Raw genomic sequence first — 26,528 nt, forward strand, 5'->3', positions numbered from 1 at the left:
TTTGTTTCATGTCACATAAAATATTGTAATATATATTGCTTGCAAAAAAAAAAAATTGATCATAGAAACGTTAGTATTCGTTTGATAACCAACTCTTCATTAAACAACTACTTCTTAAGTGAAAATTTGAAGTGTTTAGGAATTTTATTTCTTTTGAAAGAGTAATTTTTGTATGTTTAAAGTTTGTAACAATATTCTTCCTGAAGTATATATTTAACAATCAATTCATTCTGAATTGTTCCATTCATAATCACAATTATAGGAATGCTCAAAATATTTACATCCCATTGAACCGGATTTCAAAAACTCAATCTAGCATATTTTACAATGGCATGTTTTATTTGGAATACTCTTCTCCCATCAATGAAGAGTAGTAAGACTTTAAGTCAATTTACAAGGATTTGTTCATTTTTTTTTTGTGAAAAAAAAAATCTTTTTGATGAAATGTACCTGAAATTACATGTATAAGAATGCAATGTTTCCTCCCCTGCCATTTCTTTTCCCTCTTCACTGAATTTTCCACCTTTGTTTTTTCATGTGCATTTGCTTGATTATTGATCCGTTGAAATATAATAATGACTGTTAAAAGGGGGACGTTTCCAACAAGCCTCGTGTGTGCTTTTTGTGACTCTTCCATTCAGATGATTATATTGTACAAAGACATTAACTTTTGTATGTTGAATTTTGTAAATGTTGTCGTTTTTTAAATGTAAATAAATAAATGAATGAAGATACAGAGAGAGAGAGAGAGAGAGAGAGATGTTGTATCTATTATGACACTGCATCTTTGTGCCGTACCTCCGCATTGAATATCTTAATGTCCTCGACAAATTTTCATCTTCCGTATACATTTTTCTGTCTCACACATCATGCATATAAGATTTCACCCTTTTTAAATGAAAATGATATCAGTTAGCTTAATTGTTTTTTTTTTCATCTAGAATTCTTGATAAAGCTGTACAGGTATCTGAAGGTTTTAATATTGTATTCTACACTATAAATATCGTAACCAAGAGATGGAATTATTACTGAGAAGAATCAAAGTATATATAGATATCAAGTATAGACAGAATTATTATAGAGGAGAAAGACAATCTATTCTTTCACTCAATAATAATTTTATTCAAGCAAAAGGCGTGTTTAATTCATTCATAAACCAAACGAAAGGAATGAAGTCACACTCAAGTGATCAAAGTGCATGTGAAAACATTATTCCTTTATTCCTTTCAATCTTCTGTCAAGTAATGTCATGTCGTTGTGTTTCTCCTGTCTTGTTCTGTCCTCTCTTGTTCGTCCTGTCTTTGTAAACAAATATTTTCATAAGCATCCTTTGAGTGGTTCACAATATACAAGCATGCTTTTCAGTGGACCTCTCAATTCTTGTTTTTTCTCCAAACATAACTTTGTATTTTGGCGGTATGCATGTATAATTTTTATTTGTTAACCATTATCTATCATGTAAATTTGAATACATGCCTATGTTATAATTCCTGATTTATTCTGTGTTATGTTTTACTGGAAAAAGAAGAAGAATGAAATAAATGAATTGAATTCAATTGGATTGAATTCAATTGAATTGAATTATCATTATCCCCTGAGTTTTAATTCGGTAATCTGTCCCTTTGGAAAGTAACAGAGTGTTCATTGTTTAACACTAAAAAAATAAACGATAACAAGTTTCATTATAATTCTGAGGTGGCTGCGGTTGACAGTTTGTAAGATAAATCATGTCACTTTTACTTTTTCATGGCATTACAGATAAAGGATTTGTATGAAATATGGAATGGTGATTTTTTTTCCTGATTGTGCAATCTGCTGAATAAAAGAAAAAGATATAATTCAGCCAATTACCCAGTCATTGCTGAGTTGCAGTATCAATGCCGATGATGATGATGATGATGATGAAATGAATGACGCTGATTTATATAATGATAATAATAATGATGATGATAATAATAATAATGATAATAATAATTATAACAATAATAATTATTATTATCATTATTATCATCAATTGTATTATAGTCATAACTATATTGTCATTAATAATCACAATAATAGTAATGGTAGGACCTATACCATTATTATTGTTACCATTATTATTAAGTAGTATAGCATTGGTATTGATACAACGATGTTGATAATGATGTACATATCGGACTGTGATTGGCCATAGTAGCATTAATAAAAACTACAAAATAAAAAAAAACTTGAAAGAAAAAGGAAAAATAAGTTAATATAATTACAATAAACTTGACACACTGTGAAATATCATAAAATAATAAGCTGCTTTTTTGTGGAATATCAAGTCCACGGAAAATTCTTACATAAATATTGCTCGTAAATTGAACACATTTACCAGTTATTCGAGCAGCATTGCTGGAGTATCCTGTGTTATTATTTCACTGTGTTATATTCAGTCTGTTATTATTACCGTCCATATTTTTCACAACTCATTTTTTTTTTCACAAATGGGCCACATTTTTTCTCAATAATGAATAAATGGTTAATGCATATATTTCGAAGTAATTAGCAATGCAAATCGACAGTAATAAGTGTATTACCAAATTTAGTTGTTAGGTGATAATTGATATTTGCAGTTTATTTTTGCTTTTGGTATAATAAAAGACAAATAAATGTTGAAATTAACTTTGAGAAAAATACAGTCTGAATGAAACCACATTCTCTACGATCATTATAACAACAGAAAAACTCTGTTCGGTCATTCTTACTCGTCCTTTGACCAAATAGAATTATCCTTCCGGCGAGATGTGAAGCAAAATCTATAATAAAATGTATATAATTCGATTCAAACTGAAGCAACCGATGAAAATGGTGTTGTCAATGCATGATACATCAATTAAGCATGAACTACACAAAATACTAGTTATGTTTACTGTTATTTTGCCTGGCATACTTGTGTACAGGTATTGTAATTGCTAATGATTCGGGGTTACCCATAATGCCACTGCATGCAACCGCACCCTGGCGCTGTAGGTATGGTACGTACTGCATTTGTGTGTTCACACACACAATTCGGTACACTGAATGCATGCACTGTTGCTGTGTTGAGAACATGCATATGACATGATCCGATATCGCGATTATGTGTGCATATAAATACTCGCTGTAGTGCAGTACGAAACTTGCACTCCATGTCATATTCTACTCAGATTTGTCTGCGATTTCATCGCCTTTTCACCTAAGGATTCGACTCTGCTGGTTAACCACTTTCTTTGGATCTATTACTACGGATTTCTAATCACCAGAGGAGCGGTTACGTGCTTCTTGTGCTCCATTTTTGTTGGATTGAGTGTTCTTGTTAGTAGCCGTGCTGTGCCCGTAACGGCACTCACTGCCTGAGAGTTGTCAACTCGGCTAGCTACGGGTCGGCTAGCCGCATTGCAACGTGCGTGCGATGGGTTGCTTCGGGAACGGCCTGTCAAGCGAAGAGAAAGATGAGGAAAAGAAGCGAAAGGAGGCTAACAAGAAGATCGAAAAGCAACTCCAGAAGGACAAGCAAATATACAGAGCAACGCATCGGCTATTATTGCTTGGTTAGTGCCATCGCAACCACGGAAAATTAGTTTATATCTAAAGTATTGCCTCCGTTTCCATGATTACTGGGAGTTTCAAGCCTCTGTGGATTCGTGTGTGCACTGTGCAATCAACATGTCAATACCGAAGTAGATACCCGTGTGCGGTCCGCAACAGCGACCGAGCAATACAATGTTCCTCCATGTTGTTTTCCCACCCCTTAATTTTTCTTCCTTTTTTTCTCCTTTTTATCTCAAGGTGCTGGTGAATCAGGAAAAAGTACCATCGTGAAACAAATGAGAATCCTCCATGTAGATGGATTTTCACCAGAGTAAGTAACCAGGCCATAGCCAGTTCCTACAATCTTGATCATGTCGTGTAAAAACTTAAAAGTTGCAAATCGGCAGAGCGCTTGAGCTGTGCATTATAATCAGAAGCCCTGTATCATATCGGGTTACTTTGTATTGTGATCTATTTTTAGTGTCATATTCTAATCTTTGACCCCCATAGGAGTTTATTTTACACTCACATTGCTGTCTTCCTTAGGATGGCAGGTATTTAATTGCCTCATGTTGCATTACATAATTTCCATGCAAGTGGTCAAAAAAAAAAAAAACATCATTAGATTCTAACGTTAGACTTCTTCTTCTTCTTCTTCTTCGTGTATACTGTCCAACACCCCTTAGTAGGGGCCAACCGGACAGGGGGTGCGCTGGTGTTAAAGTTGCGCGGAGAGAGAAGTGTGGGGTTTAGTTGCTTTGCTCCTGAATGTATTGTAGGGTTGCTGCTTTAAAAGAGTCCTTGCTTGCGATGTTGGAAACTGTTGATGGGAGTGAGTTCCAGTCTATGATTGTTCTTTTGCAATGAACGAGTATTTATAACAGTTTTTGTTCGTGGCGATTGGGATGAAGCTTGTAGTGGATGATTTCCGGAGAACCCTTCGGACCGGACGCAGGGCTTTTCGAACTGGGATGGATAGGCGACCCGCAAGCGCTTCGCGGAATGTGGTGATGCGGCCTACTCTGCGTCGATGTTTCAGCAGCTCCCAGCCCAGCTCACGCTTCATTTTAGTAACACTACTGTGTCTAGAGTATATCACCTCTAACAAAACGCGCTGCTCTGCTCTGCACTGCTTCCAGTCTGTCTACCAGAGTCTGAGTGTGGGGGTCCCAGACTGTAGAACAATAATCTAGTAGTGGTCTAACAAGAGTCTTATATGTATAATTAGACTTCATCTATTCTTACGCGTGTAATTCTCTCCATGAAACCTCAGTTGGAGAGGCCATGTCTACAGAAAATACATATAGATCTATGCTCCATCACATAAATTAATCACATACAAAGTAAACCTGTTTATTTTTGTAAGTGTGAAGATTTTTAACTAGAGGTCTAGTGAATTGTATCTAGATCTAGTGCTGGAGTTTAAAAAAAAAATGACGAAAAGGTCCAGATTGTGATCAGAGTGGTTATAAACATGTATCAGTGTGCAACATAATTTCTTTGAGGAAACCAAATTTTCAGTTTAAGATTGCACCTTTCAGCTTTGCTTCAGAATACGGTAATATATACTGCAGACACATAGAATACAAATAGTCTACTATCCTTCAATATGCTAGAGTTCAAACGTGGATCTAAGGCACTAAGCATTGCAGAAAAATTGTGAATCCTTTTAATAGACTCTACAGTCTGAGTAAACATAAAATTTGTTTTGATCTACCCAGACATAACAATTGTTAGAGAAATAGCATTTGCCTGTTTTAAGTGTTTTCACTTGCTCAGAGAGTTTTTTTTTCCTTTCCTCACTCGATGAGACAAAGGCAGAACATATTCAGGCATCCTGGTATACCTCGGCATTAATACAAGTTTAGAATAAGTACATCAATATTGTATGTTTATTCATAACTTACTGATGTGTGTAGTTTGATTAAAAGGCTTTGAAATAAAAGAGAAGGAATGACGGTTTAAATTTTCCATATTGTACAGTGTATAGTTTATTTTGTATGATGAAACATTGCAGAAATTAGGCTTTGAGTCTAACATTCCAAAGGGTGGATTCTGCAGCTTTCATGTTCTTATAAAAAATTATAGGTTAATATCATGTAGACCCTAGTGCAAAGTCTCCTTGTGCGTTGCAGAGGCAATGTCAGCCAACTTTGATGTCAAAATGAAAGAACCTTATAATAAATGCAAGCTGTGGAATCAAGATCTTCCATTCTACAACTCGACTAGAAGTTTAAGACCATTTTCTCTGTACTTACTGTATCAGAAAATGTAGCCTACCTGTCATTCAGGGGGAATGATTGGAAAATGTAAATATAGCATTCACATACTGTATGCTCCATTAGATGAGACATCAGTAACTGGATGTACACTGAAGTTAATTCCACCATATAAAAAGATTGAGTCCAAGCTAAGATTATCTAGCAAGTGCAAGTGTCCATTTTCATTTCAAGCTACAGCTGTACAATGTTGTAGTGCAGAATTCAATATCAGTAATTTGCCAGAATGCATTAATTCATCATGAAGTAGAATGATCTCCTGATTTATTTGTTCTGTGAGTAATGGAAGTACAGCCCATGACTATGAACACAGAAGATCAGTAAAATTTGAGCAGGACAATTTTACCAGAGAGTTACTATAGATGTAACAATTGCAGAGGCTTTGAGCACATCAGATTTGCTGTTGTAAACAATTTTGATAAGGTATATCACCCTGGTAAAAATTGAATTGTGAGTGTGTGTTGTTTTTTTTTTTCCTCAGGGTACAAAATTCAACTCTTTTGTATCTTTATGAAAGAGTAAATGTGTGAGACACATCTTTAAATTTATCACATCAAAATTTATAGTTTTTAGAAGATTGTTATGTTATATATTTTTTGGAATAAAATCTTGTCGGATTTTAAATCTCAGTATGATGCGTAAACAGTGTGAAAGAGGTGGCTGATGTTTTTCAGAGTAGAGGATTGGGGCGTATGTTGTTGACCATCTGGAATGACAAAATTGTGATTACTCCGAGAACTTGCCAGAGACAATGGGACAAACAAACACATTGCTACACATTATCATAACACTTGGCTAGTGTTTCAAATTTTGCTTTAAATGTCATAAATGTCAAAATATTGATTATCACATTATTTTCTTTTCTCTCTTTTATTATTATTTTTTTTTTTTTTGGGGGGGGGGTAAAGGTTATGTTTTGGCTAAAGCTATCTTTCTAGATATTATTTATTGTTCTTGTGATCCTGAAAGAAGATGAGGTGATTTTGATTTCTGCGATGCTTTCCCATACACTGTAAGTGATATCTTGCTTTATTGCTATGCATTCAAAATCAGAGTCTTATGTCCAAGATAGCTTCTTCTGAGATGTTCAAAGGAAGTGCTGTTAATTCATCTGCTGACTTTCAAATGGTCATAATATTTCTTGCACTTGTCCGATTTTTCTTAAGTTTTGTCTAATCTGTGTCTCCTTTTGTTTTCCCGTTTTATTGAAATTATATACAATTTTTTATCATTGCAAAAATCTTGTTTTTCATAGACGTATTTCAAGTATATAATGGCCATTTGCTGGCACTGATGTTAATTTTGAATCTGGTTTGGGGTTAGTCACGCCAGGAACATGCTGTAAAACTGTAAGCAAGCTTCAGAGATACCGTGTACCGTATGCCATATATTTAGCGAGTGTCAATTTTCGCGAAATGGGACTTCCCAACAATTTCGCGAGTGGTTAAATTCGCGATAGTAGGATTGAGAGAATGCAACAATATTAGCAGAACACATCAGTGAAAGTTTGAGGAAAATTGGACAATCGATGCAAAAGTTATGAATTTTTGAAGTTTTTGTGTTGGAACCACTGGATGAGGAGACTACTACAGCTTCACATATGCATACAACAATATAAAGAAAATGTAAAGAAAATTCAACATATTTTCACTTTTTTCGCATGATAAAAGAGCACTTGACTTGCCTCTTTCTAAAGGCAGGGGGAATAATATTACCCGTAACATACAGTGTATGTCGGTAATGAGTCAGGGGAATGTGTACTTTTTTCAAAAGATGAAATTTTGTGAAATTCTCTTTATATTTTCCTTATATTGTTGTACGCTTGTGACATCTAAGTTATTCATACACTGCAGTAGTCTTCTCATCCAGCGGTTACTGCACAAAAACTTAAAAAATCCATAACTTTTGAACGGATTGTCCGATTTTCCTCAAACTTTCCATGATGTGTTCTACTAATATTACTACATTCTCTCAATCCTTATGTTTATGAAGGTGAACTTGTCCTTTAGTTTCGCGAATAGCACCTGACTTGGGAAATTCGTGAAAATAAAAACCTCGCGAAATATTTGGCATACAGTAAATGTCCCTTGCGAGATTCCACCCTTGAATGTGATCTGATACATTTTGTATCATGAGGGTCCTATCATGATATTCACTGAAGGAAGTCTTCTGTGAAACATTCAAACACTCAGTGTCCATTATTCAAATTATTGAAATTCTTGTGTCAAGTTGTTTTTATTGCAACTGATTGGCAAATTGCCATACATCGACATACATTTTGTAAAATAGCAACCAATTAATCAGTGTTTAGCTGTAGCCATGATAAAAAAATGAAGACACTCAATGTTCATATTTCCCCGTATACTGTTGGTGGTGCTGTCTGCTACGCACTGTGTACAGTGCATTTACCATTATACAGACCTTATAATCTGACTAAAGGAGTTTTTGTAAGTGTAAATGTTTTACTACTGTATGGCTGTTGTGAGCAGTCACAATGTAGTGTTTTGAAGTTTGTAAGTGGTAGATTATGGACCTGTATAATTACATTGTATGTGCCAATATGCAGAAGTGTCACAGTAATTTTAGCAAATGTTTGAATTTGTGTGTTTTGCATCCCTAACAATCAAAAAAAAAAAGAAGAAGAAGAAGAAGAAGAAGAAGAAGAAGAAGAAAAAGAAAAAGAAAAAGGAAAGTTCTTCATATGACCAAACAAGGAGCTGTAGGGTTACAGATCATCAAAGTTTTGTTTACATATACATCAGTAGCATCAACTGAACATGTCTTCAGTATTGCAATGTAATGTACAGTACATGCAGGCCTTTGTTCAATTGTTTTTGACCAAATGTCATGTGCTTGTACTTCTAATTTCTATGAAATGTACCTTGTACCAGTGGCAGCAGTGGATTCATTGGTAAGTTGCGGCATAAACTACAGGACAAGTTACACACATGCAGACTGAGTTTGGTGGCTTTAGAATAAATCTGGGTGCAAATTCAAACTTGTGGTTTACCGGTAGCATGCAAACAGGTGCGGACAATAGAGCTTGTTACTTGTATCTTGCTTTTCACAGAACTGTGCTGTGCCCAATTATTGCCTTTGATTTGCAGGTTAACCAAGTTGTTATGGTCAGTTGTTGTGCGTAATGTATACTGTGGGTAGCCGTCTGGCTGTTTAGATGAAAGGAAGCTGGTATCGCCCCTAGCACTTGACCACCCCTTGGACTGACCCTCATTTGTAAGGTACTGGGGAGGGTCTTTAACATAATAAGGAATCTGCAAGTCACTACCTCTGAGTGTGTATTCCAATTGTTACACTGTGGCATTCACCTGAGAAAATGATCTTGATATTTGCGGCAAAGAGAAGATGACTTTGGGAGGATGTTGGTAATTGTTTCCATGCTGGGCAAGAAAACATGTAGCATCTCAAATTTATTCCGAGTTTATACAATGTATGCTGTCTTTATTTTAAAAAGTTTATTTCTAGCGAGACTGTCGATTGGCTAGGAGAACTACTGTATATGCCATATGTTTTACGAGTCTTACATTTTCATGAATTGGGACTTCCTGACAATTTCAGGAGTGATTAAATGAAGCTTCACTTTACGTGTGCACATCACATTTGAGTTGAAATCAGATTTGATTGTGTGTGTGTGTGTGTGTGTGTGTGTGAGTGTTGTTAACTTCACGGATAGCATCTGACTCGCAAAATTTGTGAAAATAGAAACCTAGTGAAATTCAGTCTGTGGCTTCTAAATACAGTAACTGTTAGTTGAGAGACTGAAAGCTTGCATGTTTGCAGGAGTACAGGTAGCGGTACTGTAAATTAACTGAAGGCCAAAAAAAAAAAAAAATTGTTGCATTGGCGTAACCCGCCCGACCCTAAAAATTCCGCCAACCCCATGTTTTTTTATTATTTTTTTTTTGCTATCGATATCAAATATCTTGTTGATTGCGATCGCGATCGCACAAACCCGGAAGTGGAAACCGGCTCTGGGGATATCGGATGTACGAGGGAGAGATCTAGCGCCTCGCATAAGCCTTCCTTGAACAGTACGTCATCTGTTTCCAACACGGACACGTACTCTAACAAGATTTATTCAGTGTATACGTAGCATTCAGACTGCGATGTATTGTGCACAGTTTTGCCATAGGTTTCTTGTGTGGAGAACTTACACGAATCTGTATATGTGGGACTGTAATAGAGTGCGATGAAAAGATCGTACATATGGGTCAATTTGCATCTATCTTATCTAAGTCAAAATAGTAAAATATGAAGTGAAAACATTCAGGATAGGGATTTCAACATCTTTAAATTCTGTGAAGGGGTATAATTCCAGTAATATCGGCCTCATAAATTATTTGTAGAATAGATGAACGCAGCACATTCGGTGCAGCAGTTGTAACTGTTTACTGAGCTGAGCACGAGTTTTACACGTAAAATGCAGGTAGCAAAAAAAAAAAAATAAATTAAAAAAAAATCCGCCCGACCGACCCTATTTGAAAATCTCATGTTACGCCAATGCAACAATTTTTTTTTTTTGGCCTAATAGTCATTCTTGTACATTGATGTCACAATACCTTGTACTCTTTCCTAACCCTCTCCTCTTTGTCAATTCTGTTGCAGTGAAAGGAAGAAGAAAATAGAAGATATAAGAAGGAATATTCGAGATGCAATTCTTGTAAGTATACCCGGTACCATTGCATGTGAATTGTAGTTTTAATGACAGTTGATGTGTTTTGCAAAGTAGGCCAGACCCACCGTAGTGTGTACTACAACTAAATATTGTTGTTGCACAACGAAAGTGCATGGGCACTTTCCTTTTGTTCTGACTCGGAGAGAGGGAAAATGTACCATGGAAAATGTCTAAATATATTCATATATATGTTTTATGTGTGATTATTCATTTATTTAGTTATTTATTTGTCTCTGTATTCATTTACAGTATATGGTACATTTCTTGTAGTACATTTTATATTCAGTCAATTTGCTTATGTACTTTAATATATTTGGATTTATTAACATCTTTTTTTTGCATACTATGTATAATGTTAATAATTAACTCACACACACAAGACTGCATTATTATAATGGAAATGCTAGCCATGCTACACAAGTGTACTTGTACACTGTACATATCCACACATTGATGACTGACTTGAATAGATATGTTAATTTTAGTGTGTATTATGGCAGAGCATGCCTGGCATGATAAAATTAAACTGTAGATCTGCAGTGAGGGATTGATGAATATAATGTTTCTTTTTACGTCTACAGATGTTTGCTGCTGAATATGATGTCATAATATCCTGTGTAAAGAAATCACAAGGAAGCAATATTTGCAGGCATATGTATAGTGTATACACGGTGTCATGTGCCTTTGCTATTTTTGCCCGCCTACTTCTTCCTACTTTGATTTCTCATGGGAATGCAGATTGAATCTTACGAGTTTCATTTTAGCTTTGCTACACTTGGTAGTTCTGCAAATCAGTGTAGCAGGTACTGGTAACAGTGCCTAATAACGCTTGCCTGAGCAGTCAACATGTACTGTACAGTACATTACAGCCAAAGTCGCTACCCCTTCATAGCTTCATACTGTTTAGCTTCTCAAGGCATTTTGATACACATTCACTCAGCATTCATGCCCGCCTTGCAGCATGGCTGACATAAATGGCCAGAAATCAATTCTGTGGTGCTGTTTAAACAGTGCTCATATTTTGGTCATAATGGTCTCAGTGTCATGTACAGTGTATTGCTCCTAATTGCGTATTTTTCTCAGAAAAAAAAAGAAACAAAAAATAAAATAAAAAAAACCTTGCCCAGGGCCAATGTATTAGTGGGTTTGTAGCACTACTCTATGTGTACTTACCCTTAATATGTATGTTAAAATATGTGCTACAAGTAGTTATTATTGGAGGCAATCAATTTAATTGCCTAGATTGCCAAGTAAGGCTGATACATAAGAGAAAACAAATTTGTGGGTAATTTGTCCACATGGTTACATGTAATTGTGCTACGTTCTGTAGCCCTTCTATAAAATGTACATTTTATGCAGTGCTTTTCCAGACGTGCGTAACATGTTCCACATTCCTTTTTCTTCTTCCCTCCCCTGTAGACAATAACAGGGGCTATGAGCACGTTGTCACCGCCTATTCAACTAGCAGAACCTCAGAATCAATTTCGGTTGGATTATATTCAAGATGTCTCCAGTTCACCAGACTTTGACTACCCAGAGGTAAGTTTATCGATGAGGGTGTGGGTAAGTCCTGAGAGCACTGGTATAATATGGTACCTGTGTAGTTTTAAAAATGCCTCAGATTAGCCTGGTTAGGATTATTTTTGAAAGGGAATGTTTAAAAGTGAGGGGTTTGAATATGGGGGGGGGGGGGGGGAGTAGATGGAGTCAGATGGCCCACTGTGAAGTTGACATCGGCAGCTTCCCATAATGGGGTCCAAATGTATCACATTATCTTTGTATTTCACAAAAAAGGGGAAAAAATATATCAGCAGTATAATTATTGAGGTTGTTATAAGACAAGCTAGTACTAGAAAAGCTACTTGTAGTACTGTGTTTAATACAACGATACAAGACAATTGTTTTGATGCAGTCCTATCCCAGCTATCTGCCCATGTTAACTGAACAAATTGTAGCTTCCCCCAGGCAGTGTCATACATCGTGATATATTTTTGGCTGCAAGTTGTTATAAATAGCCCGGCTGGATCTAAAAATAACAGTGTACCACTATTTATAGCACCAGTTGTCTATAAATAGCCTTTCAATTACTTACTCAGTGTTTACCTATCCATCAGCGTAGAATTCCGAATGGGGTGATCCCATGCGCCAAGGGAAGGCTTGGGTGTGGGAGCGAAGCTCATCTTCAAACCACTCAAATATTAAAGTGTTCGCCTGGCTTCTGACATTGCCAGACAGATATGATTGTAGGAGCGAGAAAAGGGGTAATATGCATTCATCACAGCTGAAGATTAGTCAAAATGAAGAAACAAAGGTAGCAATGACAGCTTAAGGCTTTCCAATTCATTCCAATCGCATCTGGAATGGCATTTTCAATATTCCATCTTAAGAGCATCGAAGAAAAAAGGACATTCACATTTGTCTGCGGTAAGAAATTATGATAGCCGATCAATTCTGGCAATATTTTTACAGTTCTTTGTGTTGATGAGACTTTTAGCTTGTGTAAGCTTTATAAAATTGTGTTTTTTGTTTTGTTTTGTGTTATAGGATGGAAAATATATAGCTGTATGGAGTGTTAATATACACTGTACAAGTGTATGTTCATGTAATGATGTGCGTATTCCAATGATAGTAGATGTGCGCTAGCTGTGTAGGCATTGTTGTAAGCCCCTCTCAGGCATTGTGATATCAGGTAGCTGTTGAATAAAACTTGTTGATTCTCAACAGAATATCCATATGAAACTCATCAAGTTTAAGTTTTAAATTGGCTTGCAAATTTTCAAATATTGGTTATCGTGGGGACATCCTAAGTGTGACGAAAATAACAGTAAAGGTACTAAATCTAGGGCTGCTAGAAGACATAAATATCATATTTTAAAGGAAATGTTGGTACCATCGAAGGCAAACATTATTTTTCAATTAAATGTTTTTATTTTATGATGAGTTGTCTTTGTTTAATGTCAGTGTAAAAATATTGAAGGTCATTCTTTGTTCAGATTTTGAAGAGTTCAAGTTCAATTTGGTGAAAATTCAGATTTAGCTAGAGCCATTTATATAGATGGTGAAATATAACATTAGGAAAACACATTTCAATAAGAGTTGCTTGGGTAGTCTACAAAAAAACAACAACCCCAAAACAAACAACAACAACAATAACAAATACACACACATACAAAAAAAAAAAAACCCACCAACAACACACAAAATAAACTGTAAACTTGCCTGGAAGAAAATGTTAGAAAAAGATTGATATTTGCCATGTTGCAAGCTTTTGGCACTTGCTCATATGGCAGAAGAAACTCATACAGTGTATTTCTCTTGTGCAAAAGCTTCATTTTTTTTTTTTTCATTGCAGTGTCAGTGTAGCCATTGAACGACAATTTGTGATATTGTGAGGGATATTCCCATTAAGAATGGGCACTCTGTAATTCTTTGGCAATTAGACTAACATGTTTACTTTATTAAACAAAATAGTTATTCTAATCTGGCCACAGAAATAGCACACTGTAAAGCAAGAAATATTCACAGCATGAAATTTCAGGAATAGGAGCCGATGGCCTTTTTCGTGGCATGAAGTTTTCACCAATTGCCACTGGCATATACAGCTGTAGCATAGACAAGAACTTTCGTTTGCATTTTAATTTCACGGATCGTGGTTCTTGCAAGTTCGTGAAATTAAACTGCACACAAAAATTTCTGGTTTTACAGTATAGGCCTATATCTATATGCATCTGGTTGCCAGATACTAATTTATAGTTGCCTAGGACCATCAAGAAACTGTACCTGAATTGCATCTATTTCACAGTTTTCTTTCCCTGCTATTTTTTTTTCTCAATTTTCTCAGTTGCTTTCGTATTGCATAATTTTCACATGCAATTTACAGCATAATGAAAATAAATCAAGGTCAACAAAACAGACTCATTTACATGCTGCAATATATGTGCAAAAACAAAAACAAACAAACAAAAACAAAAACAAAAACCACACACCCAAAACCCAAACAAACATAACCTGGGCTGGAGCTATATTCAGCAGGTATATCCTGTATGTTTTTAAATAAGCAATTTGTGGGAATGTGCATGTGGTGCATGTGATATCAAATAACAGAGATAAACTAGACTATAGATAGGATCACAGCTCTGAGCATGGCGTGTCTGTGCTGTCTATAATAGGGCCAGTGACCAAGTGCAAACTGAGCTGGGGATGAACTTGCATTCGATTTCCAGGTTTTCTGTTTGTTTAACTGGGTTTGTAGGAGAGGGCTATTAGGAGGCAGGTGCAAGACAGTGACTGCAACAAACTCTGGGTCATTGGCAAACATTAGTATAGTACACAATATATACACACAGGAGTTTTCATCAATACAAGCCTCCGAAGCTGGCAGTCTCTCTCTTCCCACCCAAACCCCACACATATTTCATACACATTCTTTCTTATCTGGTATAGACCAAGCCCCTTCACGTGTGTAATATAAATTTGTGTCTGCTTTTGCTTGTGGTGTTAGTGTTGTGGTGTTATGGATGCTAATTGATTCAGCTAAGTGTGATGCAAAACCCCATACTGGTATTTATAGTCAACTGAGACAAAAATAATTGTTTTGCATCTATAATCCTTAGGGTGTCAGTCATTGTTTTGTTGGATTAACGAGATCTGCAGATGACATGCCCCTGCCTCATTGTTGCATGTTATGGCCATTCAAAGTCTCAATGTCCATATCACTTGAATGAATTCACTACAGAAAAGTCAGATCTCTGAGAAATTAGACCAATGATCTCTCTCTGCACCACACCATGTACAGGATCTAGCCACAAAGTTCTTGTTTGACCACAAGACCCCATGACCACCAGTCCACCTTTGCATTGTACTAGCACTCTTCCATTGTCCGTGGGTCCCATTGTCCTGGCAAGACATGTACCTAGGAGGGACACTCTTCCCCCTCTCTCTATCCCCCCCCCCCCCCTCTTTTTCCATCTTTCCCTTGCTCTCATTCATCTCTTGTGTTAATCCCTTTACAATAGGGCTGTATTCAGTGAAAGGCTGTAGGAAATTCTGTAAAGACAAGACAAGAAGCCATAGTGGGTAACTTGAAAGTGTCTCAGCTCAGTTAGGCAGTAATCTCATTGACAATTACCCCTATCAGCTGTGACAGTCAGTGAACAGCCAGTGCTTGGGCAGTCGCATGCCGGTATTGCAGCATCATTCCGAATTGACTAGAACATCCTTGAAATGCATGAAGAGGGTCATCATGCTCGATGATGTCATGTGACCCCCTTGCTCTATGATAGATCGTGTACATGGCAACCATAGAAATAGCAGGTGCAGTGTTCAAGTTGGTATTACGCCATTTGGAAATACATTTGATAAAACTTGCATGCGACTAAATTCTATGGTCTTTGCACCAGTGTCACAGCTCATTTGAACATGATCTTTTGTATTGAAAGGTAAGAAACCGAAACTATAAGCTGTGCTCTTGCAATCAACGTGATGACTTGCAAAGGATATTTAGTTCTGTGAAATTTAAAGACACTTAAATTCATGTCACATGACTACAGGTGTTAAAGTGCAGAAGGAAAATGTTAAAATACATTTAGCTACACCACTACTTCTTATACTGCTGAATGCTACATAATAATAGTTGTTGAATGAATGATCACCATCAGACATCACATTAGGTTAAAACAAATGCCCCACCCCCCCAAAAAAAGGGCAAAAATAAAGACATACAGTGGCAAATAACAACATTTACCACATGGTGAGGTCCATACATATTCGATGTTTCATTAAAATGCCTTAGATTGTGATCATTACATGACCAACAACACTTACACTGAAATCTGCATGAGATCCTTGAGTAAGGACTGACATTCAAACCATTAGACAATATACACATATACATGTACTTTTCCAAAATCTGACACATGTTGCTCACATCATTACAATGTATGTACCCTTGTCTTAAAACCAAAAGGTTATCGTTGAAGTTAATTCACACTTAGTGCAGGATTTCATGTGATTCAGATGTGATCAGTGATTATCAGTTTGGGCCACTTCAGTAGTGTCATCTTGAAAGTTAACAGTGCTCTCAGTTGAACAATTGAATGGGCCTTCAGAGTGGATATGCATTTTGCAAAGATTAAATCTCAGACAGTTAATACAGGGAAGGCATGTATGTAGGCTACATGTAATATAATTCAGACACAAGGTCTTACTTTACCTATCCGTCACTCCCACAAAGTTCGCTCACATCTTCCGGAAGTTACACCGACCCTCCACGGTGATCCCCGCGAAGTCCGTGGTAAATTGGTCGGAGTTTCTTCCCACCACCGTCGTGTGGACACAGGGTCGTGGTAAGAGAAGTATAAATTTGAATTTTAATTGCTGCGCCATAAAATGTTACTCCGATTAGAAATACGATTGTTTTTTACCAGCGGTATTTGTCTTCTCCATTCTTGTTGATGGAAATTTCTGAGCGCTAGCTTCGTCGCGATCGACTAGGTAAGGTTAGAATTGCACTACACGCACACGTGTACTCGCAAAAAGTCAACATTGCGATTTCACTCCGGAAGTTTTACCTAGGTCATCAGGTATGTAAGTTCAGAGATACTCCAAGGGCTTGCCAGCACGGGCAATTTACTCCGACCGGCTAGTCGTGGTAGCGAGATACTCCTGAGAAAACTCAGGAGTATCTTGGTCGGAGGAAGAGATCGTGGTAAGTTCCTCCGACCAGAGGAAGTTACCACGACCTTGTTCAGATGGGCACTACTCCGACCTTTCCTCCGAAGTTACTCCGACCAAGCTTCCTCCGACCCTTCCTCCGAAGTTACTCCGACCAAAACTGCCCTCGTCTGAACATAGCTAGAGAGAGCGAAATGGGCAAAAATGTTTATGTCTCAAATATTTCGCATTCATGATTTAATGCTTTTCCACAGGCTGACAGCAAATTCATGCCAAGTATGAGCACACATCTCACCAATGTCATGTCAGAATTCTGAGACAAAGGCAGGCAGGAATGACTAAACTTTTTGGGCCCAGTGTTTACATGTCCACCACCATCTTCAAGACAACCCCTTGGTGATGTGGTAACACCAGCTTTTTTGTTTGACATCACATGGCCCATTCAATGAAGTGTTGTACATCAATGAGTGTGTGTTTGTGTTTGTGTGTGTGTGTGTGTGGGGGGGGGGTGTGCGTGTATAGGGGATTTCCTTGAACAAAGAAGGGGTGAAGACAGCGCAATATGATGCAAGCCCGTAATTGCAACTCCTTTGGAATGTAAATTGGCACACATACTGTATACGCTATATATTTCGCGGGGGTTTTATTTTCGCGAATTTCGCGAGTCGGGAGCTATTCGGGAATTTAACAACACACGAAAATATTACCTTCCAAAATGAATCCCTTGCCTTGATGATACAAAAATTTCAGTACTAGTAGTATACCATGTCATATGCTTACCGAACAGACCATATACTGTACTGGCTAAGCTTGTTTACGTACATATAGCACGTCCACGTCTACTTACGAATACTGTAGAGAGCCAATCCATTCATTATCGCAAGGGGACCACTCGTCAGAAATCTAGCGCGATGGACTTAACCACTTAAAAAATGTTGAATTCTAACTTACTAGTTAGCAGAGTTTGGTAAGTTTTTTTCATGCAGTGTATAACTAGTATCATTCTTTTTGCTAGTAAGTTGAAAATTCGCACTTTCTTTGCCACTTCATATTTTCTCTGGTCCCCCAATCGCGAATTTAACCACTCGCGAAAATGTGTGACAGCGGCAATTCGCGAAAATTTATGTACGCGAAAATTATAGCGTATACAGTATATACCAAGGTGTTCATACTTCTAGTGTACACTGCACTTGAGTTTTTGATCTTTTTTAGTATCTTTTTTTGTTAGCTCATGAAAGGACAGTGAATGTCTTTTTATATGTAATGATAGTTTTCACATGTTTCCTAACCATACCCACTGTGACAGGGTTCGAAAATGGCGATGGTCCGCTGGCCATTGGCCACCCAAAATAACGTCGGACTAGCTAAAAATCATAAAATTCTGAAGTTACTAGTCCGTCTGGCTAGCCAAAATATTGCTTCAGTGTCAAAATTGATTCTAAGTAGTCCGCCTGGCTAGTTAAAAAAAAAGTTAGGTGCGACCCCTGTGTGATAAGCCACAGTTTGTGCACTCACTGCTATACGGACTATTCATTGCGATTATGATATTAAAGTTGGCGTATTTACATGTAGCGAGGACCATATTTAGGGGATGACAATGCTTGATATATTGGCTGCGTACATGTGTACGTTATGTCACAGTCTCTGAATCTTCCTCAGTTAAACCAAAACCATCCTTTTTTTCTGCCAGGAGAAAAGAATATTATGTCTTCGTCGTACAATTGTAGGCACAGTGCATTGAGCACATGTTGAGTGTTGATTGCATTGTTTGATACAAAATGTCTGTCCCACACATCTTTTGATACCTGACAGTGGAGTGGGGGAAATATCAACTTCTTTGGGAAGTTACATGTAATTCACAGACAGTTTTGTCGTGTATGAATTGCTGGCAGATGGAGGTGATACACCTTATAAGTCCTCAATGTAATCATACAGAAAAGCAGCCCACAATTTGCTATTATACCAAAGCATTTCAGTGATAGTTTGAAGATCTCTCTTAAGCTTTTATTTTTTCATTGTTCCTGCAAGTGTAGCTACTAGGCAGGTTCTTATTGAGATTTTCTCATTAAAATTTGCCATGTTTTGACCTTTCCATTCACACTGCAGTGAAAATCGGGACAAATGTAGGGTCATTGCTACCATAATACCCCGTATGCAGTGTGCAACTGGTGTAGCAATACCGGTAGCTTGATTGGCTAGTTGAAACATTTAGCCTGTAGCCGCAGGGAGGGATCTGAACATTGAGTACCAGTCATGTGAATACACGGTTTATGATTTTTCTGCAGCTAGGGTGTGGACTGTAAACTTCATTGAAGTTGCATAAAATGTTGTGTGCTCCAGTGTGCTATTTTTCTTGCCATGTTTCGGATGGCTATTGGCACAATTGCCTAGCAATTTTCACCTGAATTAACTTGAACTTAAAAAGTTTTTTTTTTTAAAGGTATTGAGATTTTACACTGTCAGTGAATGGCCCCAATTTCCTTTTTGTGCATCATTTAGCAGATGAGAGAGCTGGATGACTAGAAGGGTAGATAGATAGATTATAAATGAATTAATAAATAGTATAGATTGATAGATAAAGAGAGAGTTATGAAAGTAGGTATCAACCAACTAAAAAGAAATAAAATGGAGGAAGAGTTGGTATTGTAAGGATAACCTATGTCATGTTTGACTATTTGGGCACTGAATGCCTATTAAAGATTAGATTTTGTTTTAGATTTTAATTACCTTATAATGAATGTCTCAGTTAAAGACACATTTAGAACAAATACAGAAAAAATATAGAATTAGACCCACTGGTAAATAAAACAAGTAGCATGTTTGATAGTGTACAATACAAACTGTACAACTACTAGCCTTCTGTCAATTACTTGGGTAGGTACTGGTGGGCTGACTTGCATGTTGATTCACATAAGCATTCTATTCTGTATAGCGATGATGGAGGTGTTTAATGGTTGATGTCCTGGCCACTTAACAAGTGAATGAAAAAGCTGTATTCATTGGCATTCAGGGAGCATTCCATTTACCCACTCATCCATGTTTATATTTGTCTCATTTCTTTGCAATGTAATCATGCATAAAACATAGCTTTTAGTAGAATTAACACCTCCTCCTCTCTTTCAAAAAAAATCATCCAGTGAAAAAAAGATAGCAGACTGAAAATGCATATTTTTCTTAAAGAATGTATTTCTTGTTCAGTTACAAATCAGAAGCAGAGATTTGTTACATGGAAACTATATGTGCAATTCATATTACCCCAGTATTTTGCAGATTTTGTAGTGTAATATGACTATCAAGCTGACCTTTGCAACCATTGTTATACCATGGCTATTTAACAAATAATGATATTTTCAGTATGTGTGACATTTTTGAAAAATATAGTCATCATAATTACACTCTGAATTAACCAAACTGTCATAGAATATCTGAGGTGAAAAAAGAAAAAGAAAAAGTTCTTCCATATCACCAATATCCACATTCTCCAGCAGAGGTTTGGGCCTAGAGGTCTTGCTCATCACAACTACATTTGTAGTCCTCTAACTCCAGAGTGCATATTACATTTTGTTCTTGTGAATCTGCTGGATCAATTCATTTTGAAGAATGAGACTTCTTGTCATACAGACATCTTGACTTATTGTATACTGTATGTACTTTTGTATTTTACCAAAATGGTGCTGCATTCTTAGCCTGACAACATTTTGTTGTGGTTGCTTTTTTCTGTGTTTATACGAAGACCTGTGACCATGTTACAGTTGTAATACAATGCACTGTATGCTTCTACCAGTGCTGTGTGACTGCAGCCATGGCTATTTCATCACTGTCTCTTGTATAGAAGCAACCTTTTATTCCCTTTCAACACTAGAAGCTGTATCCTGGTATTGTGTCGGCCCTCCCCAATTCCCCAGAGAGCAGCAAATAGAGACATTGTGAAAATGAAGAGGCCTGCGCTGCATGTCCCTAAAATATTGAGTACCGGTAATTCTATTTTTAGCCCCTGTCATGTATTATTGTCAGGAGAGAGAGAGAGAGAGAGGGAGGCCCCCTTTTATTCCCTCCCCCCTTGAACTGTAGTGTCTGGCTGTTGTAGCCCGGGTCTGCCGGGGGGGGGGGGGGGGGGGGGGGGGGGGGGGGGGGCACCAGGTCAAGTTTGAACTCTCGCCTACCAAACATATTGACATCAGCGTGAACCTGAATAGCTTGCATGTATGGGCAGGGCCAGACAAGGGAAGCAAGTCATGCTGGCTGGCTGGCTGGCTGGCTGGCTGGCTGGCTGGCACAGACCTGAAGCGACACATACGGTGACTGACAGAGCGGCAGTACCAGCTCCTCTGCACTTTTTTTTTTTCGGTGCTTGCTCATGTCGTAAGCTAGAGGAATCAAGAGATAGGCCTACAATGAATGGCACAGTGGATCTTGTGTCTGTAGGTATGAGCAGTGTAAGATGTATCTTCAAGGCGAAGCTGCACACTGTCCGCATAATATGTTGTGATCAATGAATCCTATCAAATTTTTACATGGGGGGGGGGGGGAGGAGTTTTTTTTTTACAACATGTTTTAGACCCCGCAGTTCTGGCCGTCACATTGTGATTCTTTACCGTCTTAAGACCGGAATAGGGAGATGTTGAACCCTTAAATTGATTTTTGTTGTTGTTGTTGTTGTTGTCTGAACCTGCCTCTGCTTATTTGCCAAATTATCTCACGCTATTCTATATGTAGTATATATTTGTACGATGTAAATAAGACACATTAAGCTGACATTGTTGTAGCAATAATGTCCTTAACATTACCAAATATAAATGCATGCATGCATTCACTCACACACATAGCATGCTCTTGTACGCATGCACACACAAAACCGTTTTCACTCTCAACTGTGTATAGGAGACACATGGGCACAGCTGTCGTAAGTATGTTACATGCCTAATTAATTTGTGAAAAGGCAGGTTAAAATTTGATACATAGCTAAAGGGTATGTAGCTGATGGCTGTCTCAATGAGAGATAAGGACTGATTTTTAATATGGTTAGATCTAAGGAAATATTAGGCATGGACTCGGCTGAAAGAAAGGCCTTCCACTATATGTAGGGAATATAGTTCTTTCAGCATACATGTGTGCGTAGAGCACAGAATGCAGAAAGTATGCAGTTATATGCAAGTTTGCTCAGCACCACCAGACTAGGCTGGCTGAACAAGATTATAGTTGTTATACTCTGCATGCACGCAATCAGTAGAAGTGTATCTAGTATACAAATATACTTTGCCTTGAGTTTCTGGTTTAAGATATGTGCAGAGGTAACTCCAAAGTATTACTATTCACTTGGGGGCATAGCCCCAAAAGTGAATAGTACTTTCAGAGGCATGAGGCCTATAGTTTTGACCAGAAACTACAAATTAGGCAGAGTGCTTTGGGCAAGATTTGAGCATTTAAAAGGAAACGATCAATATTCATGAAATAAAATAGATTATTATATAGATAGATTTACATGTATAAGCATTTTCCAAATATCGGGTATAAAAGTGCCCTTGTGGTTTTGATTTTAACATCTTACTAAAAATGAATATAAATCTAAAATTGACACCATGATGTAAAGGAGATCAAGCTCTACAATGTGATACCAAGAACTCAATACCCCTTTTTAAAGAAAATGTGATAGTGCCCTTCTAGTTCTCAGCTGACAATTTTTTATTTATTTTTAAAAATAAAGAACGTAAACAAAAGAACGGGAAAATGTGATGCGAGAAGTCGTGTGTTCAATGCAATGTTGTGGAGGAATCCTATGTACCAAGCAGCCCATGATGTCAGAATGGCTTTGCGATGTTACATTTATTTGTTAGAAATTGTTACATTTCACAGAGTGAATGTACAAAGCAGTGCTCTTGATGTTAGAATTGCTTTGTGATGTCACAATTGTGTTGTTGGAAATCGTTACATTTCTCAGAAGGCTCGGTCAGACTGGCAAAAGATCGACAAGTTTAAGATCGCAAAGTTTCAGTTTCTAGTGGTCACACTGGCAAAAGATCGAGAAGTTTGGCGGGGGTGGGGAAATATCCCTAGTTGGAGTGGGAAGTTTGGCGATAAGTTTGCGGTCACACTGGCAAGACTTCGAGATCTTGATCGTGATTCTCAACTTTTTGCAAGTGTGACTGTGGCTATTGAGACAGAATGAAGCAGTATGCAATGTCAGAATTGCTTTGTGATGTCACAATTGTTTTGTTAGACATTGTTACATTTCACAGAGTGATGGTAGAGAGCTGGGCGTGATGTCAGAATTGCTTTGTGATGTCACAATTGTTTTGTTATAAAAATTTTTACATTTCACAGAGTGATAGTACAAAGCAGCGCATAATGTCAGAATTCCTTTGTGACATCATTTCACAAGTACTGTATGTACGCCATATATTTAGCGAGTCTAATCCTGACAATTTCATGAGTGGTTAAATTTGCGATTGTGGAGTACAGCACTGAACGGAGAAGTGTATGTGTGGACTTCACATTCATATTTCCTTGTGTGTTTGAATTTGCGAATAACACCTGACTCGTTAAATTTGCGAAAATAAAAACCCTGCAAAATATTTTGCTTAAATACAGTATTATGCATACTATTTGCATATGGTATCTATACTGTTGGCAAAATGTTGTCATAAAAGTGACATTTTGCAAATAGTAGGTCATGGAGTATCAAACATCCCAACATTCTTACATAGCTCTGAAAAAACCTATAATCACAGAAGCTCTTTCAACCAATCACTGTGGGATAAATTTTTGATCCAAAATGCAATGGGGCCTAGACCTATGGAAAATGCTTGAGGGGTCCATTTGCTATGACAATTAGTGTATGCTCTGTTGATGCGCCAGTAGTGGACTTAATATTATTTGCGGCCTCGTTGAAACAAAACTTCACTCTGGATAATTTAGTACCGGGATCATGTTCTGTAATCAAGTATAGTGCGTGATACAGCATGACGTACTACATGTAATTATGTAATAAAGTATACAGAGACAATGGTTAAAGTTATTGATGTACGTGTAAATACTATCTTGTAAATTTTTCTGTCCAACTGAATGAACCATCAGATTTGGGTGTGTCTTGCTTTGTTCCAGGTATCATCATCTTTTTATTTTTCCCCAGAGTGAGAATGGGTATATTCATCAATTTACCGTCCATCTTGGATGAGCTACTGTAAACGCGGAAATTTTCGCGGTACATTAATTTTCGCGGATTTCGCGCTACGTTCGGCTAGCGCGAATTCAAAAACGCGCGAATATATCTTCACAATTTTCTATGCACATTTTGAACGGGATGAATTGTGTGCGCTTCATCGATGATACTGCTGCGTAGTACAATGTACAGGCATGTTTACGCTACTAGTACTGTGCGAAGAGACGATAGATTGCTGTGTACTGTAGCATGCATGTGCGCACCGCACGCACCGATGCTACATTCCCCCGTGACTACGGTACTACATTCACAGCTGTACTACGTATTTGAGTGCTTGTACTCGCAGTCGAGCCGCTCGCTACGTCGTTTGTCGTACGCTGGCATAGCAAGATATGTAGCAGAGGCTTTGGATGAAAGCAGTGAATGTGTACTACAGTAAAGTAACCTGCTGCGGAGCGCGAATTTAAGAACCCGCGAATACGTTTTCGAGCCGCTCAGCGCGAAAAATTAATCGCGCGAAAATATTGACGTTTACAGTATTATTAAAAAGCTCAAGGGTAGCTGTAACGAGTTCACAGGCATTTGCTCCTGTTGTTCGCATGGACCTTACATCCTGATGTGTTTACTCCTTATGTTGGGCCACAAACATAAAAATCTAAAGATACAATTAAACAACAAAGACTGCAAGCGGGTTGTTGATGTTTACACCATGAGTGCTTTGCATGTAAACAGAAGCCATGCAAAGTCATCACATCGATTACAACATGGATGGGCCGTGAATTGCAAGATCTGCAGACAAAAATAGTCACATTGCTTTGAAATTCTCTGTCATGATTTCCAAATTTAGGCATGGTCCGCCTATGATGGGGTCGTGAGCATCTTGGATCTTAATGCATCATGTTGTTGTTTTCCAATCTTCACTTTTGTCATTTCTAGAATGACCTGTACAGTGATAGTGATGCAGCCCCCCCCCCTTTTTTTTGTTTTCATTTCAGTGCAGCTCTCAAGAAATGTTTACACTATGAACCTAAAATGTGTATTTTGAGTCCATGGAGTCGATGACTTTATCCAAACTTAAAAGTAAGACATAGTTCTCAGAAGGGCTTAAAAATAATTTTCAAATCTGCCATATGGAATTTGCTTGCAATATATTGAAAGGGTCTATCAAGAAACTTATCAGACTGATGTGATTTGCTAGGTTGACGAGTTGTTTTTGAACATTTTGAAATCATAAGTGTAAAATAATTTCAATCGTAGTGCACGAGTTTTGCTCCTTAAGTGCCCTTCCCATTCAGCAGTGGGTTGGTAGAACATTAGAAGTACAAGTATGTGATGATGGGATTTTGTCCTAGCAGTGATATTGAATCATGTGCAGCTAAGAGGCTGTTGCTTGAGATTCCCTCTCGTACGAAAGATACTGCTATGGCCTGATGTATTACAATCGATGTGATCAAATATAAAACATCACATACCGGTAGCAATCACGATCGGGTATGCTCGGAGACTGCAGTACTTCTGTAGTACATTTTTGGGTAATTTGCATTTTCGTCATTACCCATCTGAAATTGTGTTTTCTCAGCGTTATATCACACATTTCATTTTGCATATAAATGCCTACATTGTAGAATAAAATTCAATAGTTTCTGCAGGCCTATGAGAGCTATGTTTTGCCTTTAATTTTGCACTATTCTTCCAGTAATGCTGCATTTAGGCCACCATCTGCAGACTGTCCCTTTAGGGATCAGATGCAAGCCTGCGTCATTCAGTGCATTTACGCCAAACTTTGGGCCGGCCTCAAGCCTGCTGTAAATAGGGTCCCAGCTCCTGATGTCTAAATATCAAATAATGCGGATGGGCAGTGGGCGAGGTGCTATTCAGGAGCTGCCCCATTCAAATGTCAAGGGTGCTGAAGAGTGGGCTAGCAATGCAATGGACGTGATTTTCCTTGATAGCTGTAGTAGCCTTCAATCACCAACCCCAGTTTTGGTTGGTCTTGTGAGGAGTTGGAGAAAAGATACACATACAAATGTAGTGCTTTGTCTAACTATTGCCATTATCATTAAAAGAAGAAGAAGAAAGTGCAATTTGAATTTCACTGCCTATGTGAATGTAAAATTAAAAGAAAAACTCAAAAGGAATTGTGTCAGAGTCTGCCCTAGATGGGTAAAAAGTAAAATTGAAGTTTAAC

General features: G+C 37.6%; 1 protein-coding gene across 1 annotated transcript in view; it reads left to right on the top strand.

The window, feature by feature from the left end:
• The first annotated feature begins 3,096 nt into the window (after positions 1-3,096).
• The window catches only part of LOC139717227 (guanine nucleotide-binding protein G(s) subunit alpha-like), a 99,071-nt gene continuing 75,639 nt past the window's right edge, over positions 3,097-26,528 (top strand). Inside the window, exons 1-4 of the mRNA XM_071628730.1 lie at positions 3,097-3,557; positions 3,796-3,868; positions 10,440-10,494; positions 11,929-12,048. Coding sequence (XP_071484831.1) covers positions 3,419-3,557; positions 3,796-3,868; positions 10,440-10,494; positions 11,929-12,048 — 387 coding nt within the window. The 5' untranslated portion in view covers positions 3,097-3,418. The remainder of the gene's footprint in view (positions 3,558-3,795; positions 3,869-10,439; positions 10,495-11,928; positions 12,049-26,528) is intronic.

Source organism: Diadema antillarum, unplaced genomic scaffold (genome assembly GCF_040938485.1).
Source record: "Diadema antillarum isolate AM-2024a unplaced genomic scaffold, OU_Dant_1.0 scf00000072, whole genome shotgun sequence".
Taxonomy (NCBI): Eukaryota; Metazoa; Echinodermata; class Echinoidea; order Diadematoida; family Diadematidae; genus Diadema; species Diadema antillarum.